A 15,358-nucleotide genomic window follows, 5' to 3' on the forward strand; every position below is an offset into this window, starting at 1 on the left:
CCCCATGTTCTCTGTAATTTTGTTGTCCCATTCTGCCAGAAGTGCAGTCTTGTTTCTAAACTTTTTTTTTTTTAATAAATTTATTTATTTATTTTTGGCTGTGTTGGGTCTTCGTTGCTGTGCTTTCTCTAGTTGTGGCGAGCTGGGGCTACTCTTCGTTGCAGTGCACGGGCTTCTCCTTGTGGTGGCTTCTCTTGTTGTGGAGCATGGGCTCTAGGCACGCGGGCTTCAGTAGTTGAGGCACGCAGGCTCAGTAGTTGTGGCTCTCGGGCGCTAGAGCACAGGCTCAGTAGTTGTGGCACACGGGCTTAGTTGCTCCGTGGTATGTGGGATCTTCCTGGACCAAGGCTCGAACCCGTGTCCCCTGCATTGGCAGGCGGATTCTTAACCACTGCGCCACCAAGGAAGTCCTCTAAACTCTTAACACATTGTTATTTTCAATTATATCATTTTGCAACCCCTGTGAACTAATCTAAATCTGCACAGTCCAATATGGTAGCCACTAGCCATATGTGGCTATTTAAATTAAAATGAGATAAAACAAAAAATTCAGTTCTTCAGTCCACTAGCCACATTTCAGGTGCTTGATAGGCACATGTGTCTAGTGGTTACTGTGTTGCACAGTGCAGACAGAGAACATCTCCACGACTGCAGAAAATTCTATTGGACAGTGCTGTTCTAGACAATGATCAGTAAGGGCTGCTAACATCACAAAGAGGGACTACCAGACATTATGTGTCTCCTGATATGATGCAACAAGAAGTATACACTACCACTCATGACATAGTCTTACCAAAAAAAAAAAAAAAAAAAATCAAGCCTGAATCTGGCCAAGCCTCTAGATTTAACAACCAATTTATAGGAAATACAAGAGTAAGAAGAGTTTAATACCACAGTGATGCAAATAGCAAAAGTGAAGTTGTAGGAAACTGAACAGGACAAACTAACTGCAAGGGAAAGAAAAGAAACGGAAGAGGATCCTATAGATGTAACAGAGACTTAAGAGACATCCAATAGCAATGTATGGATCTAACCTGGATCTCAACTCAAACTGTACAAGAGTTATGAGACAACGAGAAAAATTTGAACAATGACTGGATACATGATATTAAGGAATTACCATCAATTTTTAAAGGTACATAAAAGAGTATCTTGGTTATATTTTTAAAAATCCTTGAGATGCATATTGAAATACTTAATAGGTGAGATATGACTAGAATTTGCTTCAAAACAGTGCAGGTACGGGAGAGAAACAGTGTCAGGGTGGGGATGAATCAAGACTGGACCTGGGGCTTCCCTGGTGGCGCAGTGGTTAAGAATCCGCCTGCCAATGCAGGGGACACGGGTTCGTGCCCCGGTCTGGGAAGATTCCACATGCCGCGGAGCGGCTAGGCCTGTGAGCCACAACTACTAAGCCTGCGTGTCTGGAGCCTGTGCTCCGCAACGAGAGAGGCCATGACAGTGAGAGGCCCGCGCACCGCGATGAAGAGTGGCCCCCGCTCGCCGCAACTGGAGAAAGCCCTCGCACAGAAACGAAGACCCAACACAGCCAAAAATAAATAAAAAATAAATAAATTAATTAATTAAAAAAAAAAAAAGACTGGACCTGAGTTGATGGCTATCAGGGTTGAACGACTGGTACATGGAGGCCTTATTGTCCTATTCTACTTCTGTGTCTTGTTTCCTTTTTTTTTTTTAATACTTATTTTATTTAATTAATTAATTTATTTATGGCTGTGTTGGGTCTTCGTTTCTGTGCGAGGGCTTTCTCCAGTTGCGGCAAGTGGGGCCACTCTTCATTGCGGTGCGCAGGCCTCTCATTATCGCGGCCTCTCCCGCTGCGGAGCACAGGCTCCAGACGCGCAGGCTCAGCAATTGTGGCTCACGGGCCTAGTTTCTCCGCAGCATGTGGGATCTTCCCAGACCAGGGCTCGAACCCGTGTCCCCGGCATTGGCAGGCGGATTCTCAACCACTGTGCCACCAGGGAAGCCCTTGTTTCCTTTTCTTACTGGGCTTATGAATTCCTGGAGTTCCCTTACCTTTGCATTTCCTACTATGTCTTGGCACTATTCAACTTGGTAACTGTTAGGTCAAAGTTTAAGGGGGAGAAAAGAGCTCCTTTCAGAGGGATGACCTGTAGCTCTGATGTGCTGGGGAGCCCGAGGCTGGGCCAGGTTTGTAATATCACCATCTTCCATCTCACATTCTGCTGAGAACCTCACAGAACCTTACAGAGCAGCACACCCCCTGTTCCAGGTAGAGGGCTTGGCTGGAGGCCAGCTTGCCTTGTCAAAGAACATGGGGAGAGATGCTGACACGGAACAACCTGATTGTCCTCAAGGCTCTTTTTGGCCACAAGCTAAGCTCCAGGGTGGCAGCCCACAACCTTCAGAATTCCATACACTTATGAGGACTGGGTCTGCCTGTCAGACAGGTCACACCTTGGGTGGGGCTGTGAATGAAGCCAGGCCTCCAGCCTATGCTTCTCATTTCTAATTATCCATGGGTGTTTGAAGACTTTCATCCTCAATCTTCCCAGAGGCCAGACCAGTCCTCAACCCATTCCCCCCCACTCCCCTGACACAGTAAGTCCACAGCTCACAGTTATGTAAAACCATTTGTTTAATTCTAAATCAAATCACTTTTACAACAGTGAAAATTAGTGACTGGTCAAGGTGTACACGGTATCACTTTCTGACTGTGGTTGGGACCTGGTCCTAATCCACAAAGGTGGCAGGAGGGGTTGGGGGCCAAGAACACAGAAAACACACACAAAGAAAGGAAAAATGCCTCGGCAGGGGGGTGAGGTGGTGAGCCTGCGGGGGCATTGGGAAGAGGCCTCCCTGTCGGGGCTGGGCCAGCAGTCCCAAGTTGGCTCTCCTGCCCCAGCTCCTGGCAGAGCATGAGTGGGGACCGGCAAGGTTCAAAATCAAAGGGCACATGGCCAAGCTAGCTTTGCTAACAGGTTCCTGGGATGCCTTTGCTGGTGGAGCTCTCCTGGGCTCACTCCCCTTCGTTAAAGGGTCAAAGTTATTTGTCTTCCTACCTACAACCCTTCTTTTTTTAACCTTTCTTCTGGAAACCCATTTCTGTTTGGTCCATCTGACTGAAGTCCTCTCTCCCATCGCTAGGTGGGAACATTGCACTGAGAAACCAGGGCCCGTTAGACCTGGGATTTCCAGAAGGTGATAAAATGAGCACTCTTGAGTGGGTGCCCAGAGAATCTTTAAAATCCATCAGGCACACCATAAAGCGGGTGGCTTATTCCTACCAAATGGATTCGGTAAATGAACCACCTATTCAATACTTACATTTTGTCTGTTTAAACACTGAACTCTGGCACTGAAAGGTACAAGGGGAAGTGGGGGAGTGCAGTGGAGAGAGGAGAAGGGCTTCCCTCATCTTCCTCAAGGTCTTGGTTTCCACATGCTATGCAGAGCCATATCTGGAACAAACACTAGGTGGGGCTTTCAACCACTTGTTGGCTATTGCTGGGGGTAAACTCAGGAGCAGTGTGGACTGGTGAAGTGACAGACAGGCCCTCAGAGTAAGTCCATCTCCCCCTACCCTAAGGGTCTCCTGGAAGAGCCTGGATTTCTAGGACGATGCCAGACTGGCAGAGCGAGAACCATTCCACCAGGTAAACTGTTCTCCTGCTGGCAACACACTCCCTCAGTCAAATTCGGATGAAGAAGCTTGTGAAGTTGAAAAACAAATCAAGGGCTTGGGAAGAATGACTTCCCTGCAAGTTTCCAGGGGAAGACTTCCACAGGCAGACCACATCCTATCTTTGTGCTGAGGCTCCCTGGGCTCTGCGCCCAGCTTTACAAACCACCAGGGGTTGCCTGCTCTGGAGTAGAGTGCTTCCCTGGTTTTAGCACACACACAAGAGGTCTTCAAACCATACCAAAATCAGAGTCACATGCTGGGTCTCCCCTTTCCCTGCCTCTTCTTTAATGACAATTTGGCTTCTGAGGAGGGTGGTCTTCAACATGCAGCTGGGATGACTCAACAAGGTTCCCAGTTTCCTTTGTGGGGTCTGGGAAAGGATGCACCTGGAGCTTCTGCGGCCTTAGGGACAAGGCTGCTTGTTCAGTCGTTCCTGCATCTGAGCTCCGAATCCCACCTGAGCCCTGACTGCAGGTCTTTCCTAACAGCAGTCTGTCCTGGCTTCAACAGTAATCTAGGCTGGGTGCCCTCTGGCAGGGAGGCAGATTTGCATAGTTTTGGGGGAAAACTGATGGGAAACCACATGTCTCTGGGGATAATCTACGCCAGGAAACCAGGAGGTCATTCAAGCCACTCTGGAGCCAAAGACACTGAGCACAGCCCAGAGGCAATAGATCTTTGGGTCCCTGGTGAATTCATGAATCGACTCCAGCTCCAGCTGCTGCAATTATGATCTTAATAGGACAGCAATTTCTTGCATCTCTGCTGAAGAGGAAATAGGACAGAATAGCACTGCGATCTGGAAGGGGAACCTCTCTGTATGAGGAGTCCCACTGACTTCAGAGGCCACTTACCAAGAGATATTTAAAGAGATGAAAAAAAGTTTCCATATTTGGTTCGTCCCTTTGTTTTTATAGTATTAAATTCAGGTGAAATTTTACTGACAATTCCTCTTCTCCTGCCTCTTCCCTGTGCAGAGTCAGGACCTGCTGAGCTGGGTGGAACAGGATTTCACGGTGTAACCCATGAGAGATGACTCAATGCCAAGGCCTGAGGTGTTTACAGCAGTGGCCACACTCCAGGGTCCTCAACGACTGGTCTTGAGTCCCTAAGCTCTGATGGAGAAGCAAAACTCCTTGATGTGTCACCGACCCCACTGATTCCAGAGGTCAGGATTAGCCAGGAAGCCAAACATCAAGAGTGGGGGTGGCATGTCACCGGTCCAGAGGCCCTGCATGGATGTAGGCCGGGAGCCCAGCATTAGGCAATCAATAGCCAGAACATGATCACCAGGGCCACAAACAGGAACAGGCGTGACAGGAACTGCTCGTCCACGTACTGGGGCGTTCCGGGGACAGCTGGAGGGACAGGAGGGAGGAGGGAGGCTGTGAGAATGCTGCAGCTGCACACACTGCCCACTAGAGTCAGGAGGGAGGAGGGAGGCTGTGAGAATGCTGCAGCTGCACACACTGCCCACTGGAGTCAGAAGTCGAGAGCATCAACCTTCATCTCTTTACAACAGAATCCTGCACACTAAAAATATTTCCAAACCCCAAATAATATTAGGCAAAACAAAATTCAAATTATAAAAACATGTGGAATCATATAACAATGAGGACAAAGTCTCCAATTCGTCCTAAGAGGGTTTTGTCTCCAGGTGCAAATAAACCAGGAAAGTCTTGGAGGGAAAAATAAAAGCTACTATTTGTTAAGCATCTTGTGTGTGCTGTTGTGTATACACATTATTGCCTGTTGGGCATTATTATCCCATTCTGTGTAAGAAGAAACTGAAGCACAGGTATGAGGTGACCTGCCCAAGATCCCAAGGTCCATGAGCTGGTGGAGAGCCCACAGCTGTGCTCTCAGCCTCTCCACACACTGCCTCTCGAGTCATGGAGTCTCTAGATTCTGGCACTGATGAGTCAGGAGGGGTCTCAGGGAGCCCCGCGTGAGGTGCCTTCCTTTTCCAGACATGAGAACTAGAGCCCAGACAGGCAAAACGACCTGTCTCCCTCAATCCATAGCAAACTAGGGGCAGAAGTGGCCTGAGAACCTGGGTCTCCACTCCTCTCTGCTTTGAGAAAAGCTACTCCGTAGAGCTCCTTGTCCTGACTGTGGGGCAAGGAGAGTTAAGAGAAACTACATCCCAGATGGGCAAACTGTACCAAACACACACAACAAGGGAAAACTGTGACTGTGGCAAGGGGATAAAGAGAGTTCACAGCCTGGCTGTGAACTCTCTTTACCTGGGGAACCCAGGTGAGCCCTGGACCAGGATGGATGGAAATAAACTAGCAGGCAGGTGCGTGCTCCTTCCACAGGGCCCTATCCCTTCTTCAGAGCAGAGCACACCTGGCCCTTTGGGGTCTCTTTCCTCTGATAAAACAGCATGTGAACAGAGGAGAAACTTTTGAGGTAGATGAGGTAAGGAAGGGCAGTCCCAAGATCGCTTGGTGCTATATTATGCCCCAGTTAGGCACGCTGATGGAACCAAGCAGGCCTGCAGTCAACAAAGACTTACCGATTGTCTGCTATGTGCCAAGCACCCGGGTGGGGGGGCAGGGGACAAATGGATGGCTCAGGAGAGGTTACTGTCCCTTGAGCCTAAGCTCCTGGCCAGGAGCCACGCACTGGTCCCTTCTGTACCTCACACTGTGCCCAGCACACGAAGCCCCATTGAGTGCAAGCAGAGCTCAACCGCCCTCGGCAGCTCTGCAGCTCCATGGTCAGGATCTGGCCCTGGGCGTCAGATTGCAATAGAGCCCAGGGCACCTACCTCGCTGCCCTGCCCTACACCGACTGCAGCCAGCACTCTCAAGCTGGCTGGAGGGAGAAAGGTAGAAGCAGGTGGCAGACCTAGGCATGGCTCCCAAAGGGCTGAGGCTTAGGACCAGCCCGACGTGTGTCCTGAGGGAAGCTGGCCAGAGATGCCAGAGAATAGGGAGGCCCAGACTCCTTGCGGTCGCCTGGCCCCTCCCCACCCGCAATGGTCAAAGTCGCGGGTATATGCCCAGGACTAGGCTTTTACTCAGCTGGGTAGAGTATATACTTTTTCATTTTATGGGCATGGGTTATACCTTGGAAAACATTACTGAGCATTTTCTGAATTATAAAATGGAGTTAATTGCACATCTGTCCCACAGGCTCATCGTGGGGATCCCAGGTTTATAATGGAAAGCACTCTGAACGTGCCTGTGCCTAATACTTGGTAAGTGTGCAATATCATTACCATGACTACCAGTAATCAGAAAAGAGTTTAGCACATTTTGAAAAGGCTGATTATCCTACATATTGCTGAATTCCTAGGAGTCTTCAAGCAAAATCAGTAAGAGAATAGGGTCTTACCTGGAGGAGGCCGCCCATCATTTATGTTAAATGCTGTGGCAAATATGCCAAAGGGAAATGCCCCAATTCCAAAAGACATCTGGAAGCCACCATCTCCAAATCCAAACCCTTGAAATCCCTGTGTAGAAGAAATGCAATTCAGAACAGGCAGGTTTTTCCTCACCTGTCACACGTCACCTTATGTGTAGCACCCGCCTTTCTTCCCCACCCTCTTTTCCTCCCATCTAGATCTCAAGGCAGAGGAACTCTGGTGGCTCCTCCGCCCTCCTGGCCATCCAGGGGTCCCAGCTAAGGAGCTATGAATGCCAGAAAGGACTGGCTCTGACCCAAAGTAAAACTCTCTGCTGATGCAAGTAAGCGTTCTCAGAGCTCCAGGTTCCTTCCCAGAGTCCCACACTAGCCAATAAAACTTTCTACATGCTTTATAACAGCCAAAGTGTCAACAACTCCTATACCCAATTACAAGGGAACATAGAACAAGCTACACATTATCTATAAGAGCAAAACAAGTGGAACTCTAATTGGCCAACAATGGAGGTCATGATCAAAATTTCGATACATTACACTGACTATGAAGCAACACAGAAAAACTCTTATGACCAAGCTTTCAGACAAAATTGTTTGAACACCATGGTCACAAGTATGTGACAATATGTATGTAGGTGGAAAAGATATGGATAAGTATTTTCCCTCAGATTTTTCTTTTAATATTGTTACAGAGAATTTTAAAAATTCAAAACACTTTTTTTCCTGATTACAAAAGTAATATATGCTTGCTATGAGAAATTAACACATTACAGGAATAAATAACACAGAAAATCAGGTCTCCTTGTTCACCCTCCACTTCATAACCCCTCCCTCCAATGACCACTGTCAACAGTTTGGTATCATCCTCAGCTTTTTTTCCCTATAATGTTGGGTTCGCCAAAAAGTTCGTTCAGATTTTTCCATAAGATGGTGGAAACGAACTTTTTGGCCAGCCCAATATGTTCTACACTGCATCATCTTTCACATGAAAAGATTCGGAAGGAACCATAATATTGTAAATAGGTTAACTCCTATTTTCTAAGTGCCAACTCTGTGCTGGGCACTGTGCTAAGCACTAGTACACTCAAATTGCATTTAATTCTTACATTAGGATCACCCACATTTACAGATGACCAAACCAAGGCTCAGAGAGGTGAAATAACTTGACCAAGGTCACACAGCTGGTAAGGGGTAGAGTTTAGATCTAGAACTAGATCAGTATGGTCCGAAAACCCATGCTCTTAATTATTGTGCACATCTTAAAAAAATTCCTCTTCTCCTCTGCATCCCTGGGTAGATCTTTAGAACAAATGATTAAAAAATAATTAAAGAAAAGAAAAATTATTGGGCTAACTGCTCTCCACAAAGAGCTGACAGGCCTTCATTTGTGAGTCTTTTGCAAGTCATGCAAGTGGCTGCTCCCTATCCCTACTGAGCATAGCCTGGCACCCAGCTCCAAACTTCTTGCTGGGCAGCACTACCTATAAAGCCTAACAGCAGATTTATTAAGAGGGCAGACCTACAGGGAAGGAAAACTGGTTTCCATCTCCTCAGTGCAGAAAAGCCTCCAACTAAGAGCCAGCCTGGTTGAGTCTGAGGGCTCCTGGGATCAAGGCTGCCTTACCCAGGAAGGTGCAACTGTTTCATCAGGAACCACCACTTCATTCAGTGCAAATCCGAGGATTGGCCCTCCGGCCTCCCTTCCAGCAACACCTGTACAATCCCACAAGTCCTCACATTTGGTAGGTTTATGTTCCTGGGGCAGAGTAGGCAAAAAACATCACCGGTGGCTGTGGGTGCTTGTAAACGCCAGAGATGTGCACTGGCGTGCACATCTGATGTGCAGTCTTCACAGTCAGGGCCTCTGGCTTCCTGGGGCCTCAGATTCCTGGGTTAGGAGCTAATGTTCCACTGGGAACCAGAGCCTGGGAAGTACACAGTCTTATCCACTGGACCACTAGGGAAGTCCTCAATAAAGTATTTTTTAATTAAAGTATGCACTTTTTTTTCGACATAATGCTATTTATTGCTAATTTAATAGACTATAGTGTAAACATAACTTTTATATGCACTCAGAAACCAAAAAAATTGTGTGACTTGCTTTACTGTGATATTTGCTTTATTGTGGTGGTCTGGAACTAAACCTGAAGCATCTCCAAGGTCTGCCTGTGGACTCCGTAAGGGCAGGGATCTTTACTATGTTCACTGATACATTACCAGTGCCTAGAATGAGGCCCAGCACACAGAGGGCACTAAATATAGAATAAAATTTTAAAAGAGAGTTACAAAACAGGAGCCAAATATTGTAAAAATAAAAATAAAAATATATGTAGGACTTCCCTGGTGGTGCAGTGGTTAAGAATCCGCCTGCCAATGCAGGGGACACGGGTTCGAGCCCTAGTCCGGGAAGATCCCACATGCCGCAGAGCAACTAAGCCCGTGCGCCACAACTACTGAGCCTGTGCTCTAGAGCCCGCGAGCCACAACTATTGAGCCCATGTGCCACAACTACTGAAGCCCGCGCGCTCTAGGGCCCGTGCTCCGCAACAAAGAGAAACCACTGCAATGAGAAGCCCGCGCACTGCAACAAAACATAGCCCCCGCTCGCCACAACTAGAGAAAGCCCGTGCACAGCAGCAAAGACCCAACACAGCCAAAAATAAGTAAATAAATAAACTAATTTAAAAAAAATATGTATACACACACATCTATCTATAAAACACACACACACAAATAGATCTATAAAATTTGTGTGTATAGATAATCATAGAAAAATAGAAAAGAAAATAGGCTAATGTGTTTCCATTGGTTATCTCTGGATGGTGTGATTATAAGTTATTTTCTCCCCTCTTTTCCTTTCTGTATTTTGCAAATTTTCCTTTACTTTTATAATCAAGGAGAAAAAATGTAGGGCCAAGAGGGAAACTTCTAAAGCCATGGGCTCATTTCTAGAAGCCTTCTCCTAGAATTTTCCTCACCCCTCTGTTCTCCGGTTCTGGCCTCTGTCCTTGAGGACGGGGAGGAGTCTTCTCTCTGAAACAGAAACGGTGTAAAATAAGTCTATTACGAATGCTTTGACCTGTTCCGTGGGGGAGCTCTTCACCAACAGGGTCAGGGCCATGGCCCCCTTTCGTGCCCAGCACATGAACTTACGCCTAATTAAACCAAATACTAACTCTGTTCTACATGCAATTGCTTTTCCTTAGTGTGTAGAAAACTAGGGAGAAAATCCGTTTGTTACAAGATGCTCATCAGACTGTACTCAGCTTATTCCTCTCACAGAGAGCCATACCCAGATTGGTTACAACTGTCAGCCAGGCACCTTCCTGGACCTGGGTCACGGATGTCAAAAACCCCAAATCCAAATTCAAACAGAAGATGGCCTGTCAGCAGAGAGGGCTGAGATTCAGGGTCTCTCTGCTCTGCCCCATTACCTTCAGCTTTACCTCCCACTACTCTTGAGCAAGTACTTTACACTGTTCTTTCTCTCTAGGACCTCTGGGTCCTAGCCCCTTCCATCACTCATCCCACAAATACTGGACTGAGGGCTTGTTATCCATCAGGCACTAGGCAGGATGCTACCAAGACTGAAGATAGATCCTACTCTTGAGGTGCTCGTGGTTTAAAGGGGGCTACAACCAATCACACTATAGTGTGGAAGGGACTTCTTTAAAAGAGGTGTCAATTAAATGGAGTGGGGGCATGGGTGAAAGCAACTAACGTGGGGAAGAAAGGCCACTTTAAGGAGGAGGTAACTTTAGGGCTGCTCATAAAAGACGCAGAAGTTAGAGGAGGAGAAGGGGGTTGAGCAGGACTGGAAAGGGCAGAAGAGGCAAATGGACAACAAATACAAAGGCTCATGAAGGTGAAAGCATAAATAAGTCCCTTTAAGAGAAGTCCAGTATGTATGTCTGGGTACCCGGTATGCTGGAGTGGGGTGGAAGAAGGTAAGAGACACTGTCGGGAGTTTGGGAAAAGTGTGCGTGGGTGTGTATGTGCACACTCGAGCACCACACCATGGAGGCTCTCAACAGAATGCCAGACTCACCCACGCGTCCATTTCCAGAAATCTCAAACTCCACAAAGCCTCCCAGACACCCATTTCCTCCCCCCAGACTTTAGACATCACTGCTACAGCACCCCCCTCCCACCTCCCACCCTGCAGACTCTCCTGCTGGACACCCTGCTTCCCAGGCTCCTTCACAGCACTCTGCATACTTGCAATGGTGGTGTCTTGTGCGCTGCCTAGCATAGTGCCTGCCCATTGGCAGATGCTCACAGCACATCTGTATCACAGCCCCGCAAATGGCAACCTGGTTCCCCTCCCCTCCTGGCTGACTCCCATCTGGATGCCAAGTGCCTTGAAACGGAGGGTCTGTAAGTACTAACTAAATGGTGGGGTGAGGAGGTGCTGAATAGAAGTGAATTCATGTCCAAGGGGAGGAGTGTGTGTGAGAGGGGCCCCATAGCCTCACCTGGGGTCCTGCTGCCCAGTGCTGCCCCTGCCATAGAGGGGGATCACCTTGTCGCGGCTGATGCCAGCTTTGCAAACTGGACACACCTGTCTGTTAGGTCTCGTCTCCAACCACTGCAAGCAGGAGAGAAAACCACGTGAATGGCACAAGCCCACCAGGGTGGTCAGTCAGAGCCAGCAGGAGAACTACAGGGACCAGTGCCCTCAAACTGCAAACACCAGCACCAGCAGGGAACACCTCAAGGAACCCAACTCTGATTCTTGCTCCTGGCACTCAATAAATATTTACTAGTGGTGAAATCAAAATTGCCTTTAGATGCTGTCCTAATTAAACAGGCTTCTTAATGCTTCGTTCTCTCAGGGGCTTGCCAGCAATACAGCAGGAAGGAACTGCAGGCCTGGAGCTGTGTCAAGAGGTCTGACAGATCCAGTCACAGGTCAGGCTGCAGGTAGAACAAACTTTAAATCTCCATCTTCCCTGACGGATCAATTGTATGACCCTGGCAGTCAGATTTTTCTTTCTGTGTTTCTCATTTTTACAGCATTTCCTCAACAACTATGTGTCTTAGACATCAGCCATCTGGAAATAAGCTGACCATTTTCTGGTGATTTACTATGTGCTAAAGGATAGATTTTTCTTATTATCTATATTTGCTTAGTGTTTTTTATGTACTTTCAATGATTTTTGCATTCAACTATTTCTTTCAAAATTAAAAACAACAGTCCTGTTTTGGGTTTTTCAGGCCCTTTCACTGGTTGTATTAAAATCATTTTGTTTAACTTTCTTAAAAACAAAATTAAAATGATAAAAACATATTACCTTAGTGTCCTTGTAGACATTAAATAAATATTTTATACACACACACACACTCAACATTTATCTTAGAGCATAACATATCTTTAGACCCAGTGATATGTAGTTTATCATATAAATATGAATCTAGGACTTTAGGGCCAAGGAGAAGGCAGCATTTAATGATTTTTATATCCTGTTTCCTTTATCTTACTGTCAAAAGCTTGAAAACTTAAGTATTATGTGCTCTTTACAGATTTACAACAGACATGTTCTAGAGGTTCCACTGGGGTCAGAATGCACCGCCCTGAAATGTAGTGGAAACCCCTCTCACTTTCTCTGCTTCTTTCTCCCATCAATATTCTGAGGCTCTAGCAGCCTGGAACTTTTGTCCTCCCCTCCACATTTCCAAGCCACCTACAAGTGTAGGGCTCCACTGACAACAACCATGGAGACAGCTGGCAGCGATTATTAACAGCCAATTGTCAGTGCCAGACTCAGCTCTGTCCCACCAAGCAGGCGCCTAGGTCTTGGAGAAAACTTACTAACTAGTTTTCATAATAATCAGAAGCTGGAAAAACAGACTTTTTCCCTCTCATAAAAGCTCTCTGTTGAGACCAAAAAAGTTTCCCCCTTCCTAACATTTTCAAGACCTTTAAGGGTAGGGGGGATTGTTGATATGATGGGAGGTGCTTTTTATAGAGGCACAATCTCAACAATAAAAACCTAACATACGATCACATCCAACCCAATTTACAAAGGAGGAAGTGAGACCCAGAGAGGTGTAGCTTGCCAAGGCCACAAAGGCCATCGACAGCAGAGTCAGGAGCATCCCTCCTGGGTACAACACTGACCTCTTGTTTCATCAACCGCCTATCAGTGGGCAGGTGTATAAAGAGGGTTGGGGGGAAAGCAAGCAAATGAGTCCACAAGCAGGGAAGATTGCAGCTTCTGACAGTAGTCTCCTGAGACTAGGGGTGTCTTGTGCAACCACAGCTGATGAAAGACAAAGTAAAATGAAATGCATCTTACCTGATGTAAACACGGCCAACTGCCAGAGTCCCCAAGGCAACCAGTCATCAAGGAGAAAGAGAAAGGGGGAAAGGAAGAAAAATTATTTCATTAACAGAAACACTGGGTAAGGTAGGAGGAGAAAAATGGGAAAACAGGATTGAACTGTGGAGCACTGCAACCCCACTGAGGGTCTGTGGGGATCACTGGTATCAGAAATTAGAAAAGACTAAGCTAAAATCACAGGAAAAATGAAGCAATGGAGACAAGACACCAGTCTCCACCTCCGGGATCCCACTACTTGTGAAGACCCCCAGGTGGTCCCAGACCATCCCAGACCCAGCTTCTCTACAACTTGACCTTTGAGGGGTTATGGCCTCTGAAGGAATCCAATAAAAGTTAAGGATCCTCTGTGCAGAGAAATTCACAGGGGCATTCTCATGCACACATGCACATGCACACACGCACTATTTTAGACTCAACTTCAGTGGGTTCACAGCCTCCTCAGGCTCACAGGGAAGGTGTGGATCTAGATCTAGTTTTACAAAATCTTCAGGCTGTCCTCAGCCCTGAGAGTTCTGCTGGCAGGAAGCAGCTTAAAAGTTCAAGTCTACTGTAAAAACATCTTTAGGTAATGGGAAGATGGGGATGCTGCTTGGCAGAAAGGGCTACCTCCAGCTTAGTGACTTACACTACAGAGACTGCTGCCCAATTTCTCATTTTACAAATGAGGAAACCAAACTCAGAAACATCAAATGACTTGCCTGCAGCACCAGGACTAAAACAGAAGTCGTCTGACTTCCATTTTACTGTCCCTCTATCACCCAGCACTGGGTGCAAAAATTGACATTTACAGAATTGAAGGAAAAGTTACTCTAACTCCAGATTTAAATTTTTTCTTTCTCTCTACATTCATTCATTCAACTAACAAATATCTACTGCACGCTTACCAAATGCCAGGACAGTGGAAAATGTAGACATGGCTTCTGACACTCACATAATGTATCTTCTCTACCTGAGTAAAATTTGGACGCAGAGGGTAATTCCTTTCCCAATTACCGAACCACAGTTTAGCCTCACAATCCAGACACACAATCTCCTTGGACATAACAGACACCTGACGCCAACATTAACCTTGCAACTCCATTCTAAACTGAGCAGAGGTCACTCCAAATCACGGTAGCTCTCCAGTGGCAACTTCCCTCAAAGGCTATGGGGGAGAAGTGGGGGTGCTTTTCCTCCAGGAAAAGTTCCGGATTATAACAATGATGACAGTTACTCCCATTCATTAAACAACGACTGTGTGCTGTGCTGAGCTGTGGCTAAATATAGCTTTTCATTTGTCAATGTCATGGAATGGTCATCACACTAACCTTTGAGCGAGTGCAATTATCTCTGTTTCACAGATAAGGAAACTGGGGTACAGAGAGGAGAGTAGATTTGCTTAGGGACAAACCACTCAGATTGGAAGCATCTCTTTCATTTTAGAACCTGTGTTCTTTCCAATGGTACCCTGACTGAATTCTTCATTCTTTCAAATCCTGGTTTTATGATACCTCAATCACAAAACTAGAGTATTTCCAATTTCTAGGAGAGGGCTGATGACAACAGTTTTTGTTTATTTTTATTTTTTATTTTTGGCTGCACCTCGCGGCACGTGGAACTTCGCCGACCAGGGATCAAACCCGCGCCCCCTACAATGGAAGCACAGAGTCTTAACCACTGGACCACCAGGGAAGTCCTGATGACAACAGTTTTTGCGTAAAACTTGATAATTAGGGCAAGAGCCTCCAGAAAAAAAAAAAATCTCTGCCCCATTCTACTCATTCACCAATAAATTTATCTTTTTCACTGTTGGCCAATTTAAACTCCCTGAGATATTATTTAAATGACCCTTTCTTCACACCGCTTCCCTGCTCAAAAACATTCAATAGCTCCATGTTCTACTCAGTTAAATCTGGGTTTGATAATCTGGCCCAATCCTCCTTTAACAATCTTGTTTCCTAATACTCCCCAGCCCATAATACCCATCCAGAGT

The 15,358-nt window shown here is 46.5% G+C and overlaps 1 protein-coding gene across 6 annotated transcripts in view; it reads right to left on the bottom strand.

Annotated features, from left to right (window-relative positions):
- Window positions 1–15,358, bottom strand: part of LOC118906797 (E3 ubiquitin-protein ligase RNF185) — an 88,882-nt gene that overhangs the window by 57,521 nt on the left and 16,003 nt on the right. For 2 of the 6 annotated variants that reach the window (XM_036874467.1, XM_036874466.1), the window contains exons 3-7: window positions 13,342–13,360; window positions 11,518–11,630; window positions 10,021–10,075; window positions 8,667–8,798; window positions 7,016–7,133 (exon numbers count right to left, since the gene is read on the bottom strand). In XM_036874467.1, coding sequence (XP_036730362.1) covers window positions 7,016–7,133; window positions 8,667–8,798; window positions 10,021–10,075; window positions 11,518–11,630; window positions 13,342–13,360 — 437 coding nt within the window. Of the gene's footprint in view, window positions 1–2,605; window positions 5,029–7,015; window positions 7,134–8,666; window positions 8,799–10,020; window positions 10,076–11,517; window positions 11,631–13,341; window positions 13,361–15,358 lie in introns of those variants that run through there. The other 4 variants (XM_036874468.1, XM_036874469.1, XM_036874473.1 and 1 more) reach the window with 3 other exon arrangements.

The sequence above is a fragment of the Balaenoptera musculus genome, chromosome 14 (genome assembly GCF_009873245.2).
Source record: "Balaenoptera musculus isolate JJ_BM4_2016_0621 chromosome 14, mBalMus1.pri.v3, whole genome shotgun sequence".
Taxonomy (NCBI): Eukaryota; Metazoa; Chordata; class Mammalia; order Artiodactyla; family Balaenopteridae; genus Balaenoptera; species Balaenoptera musculus.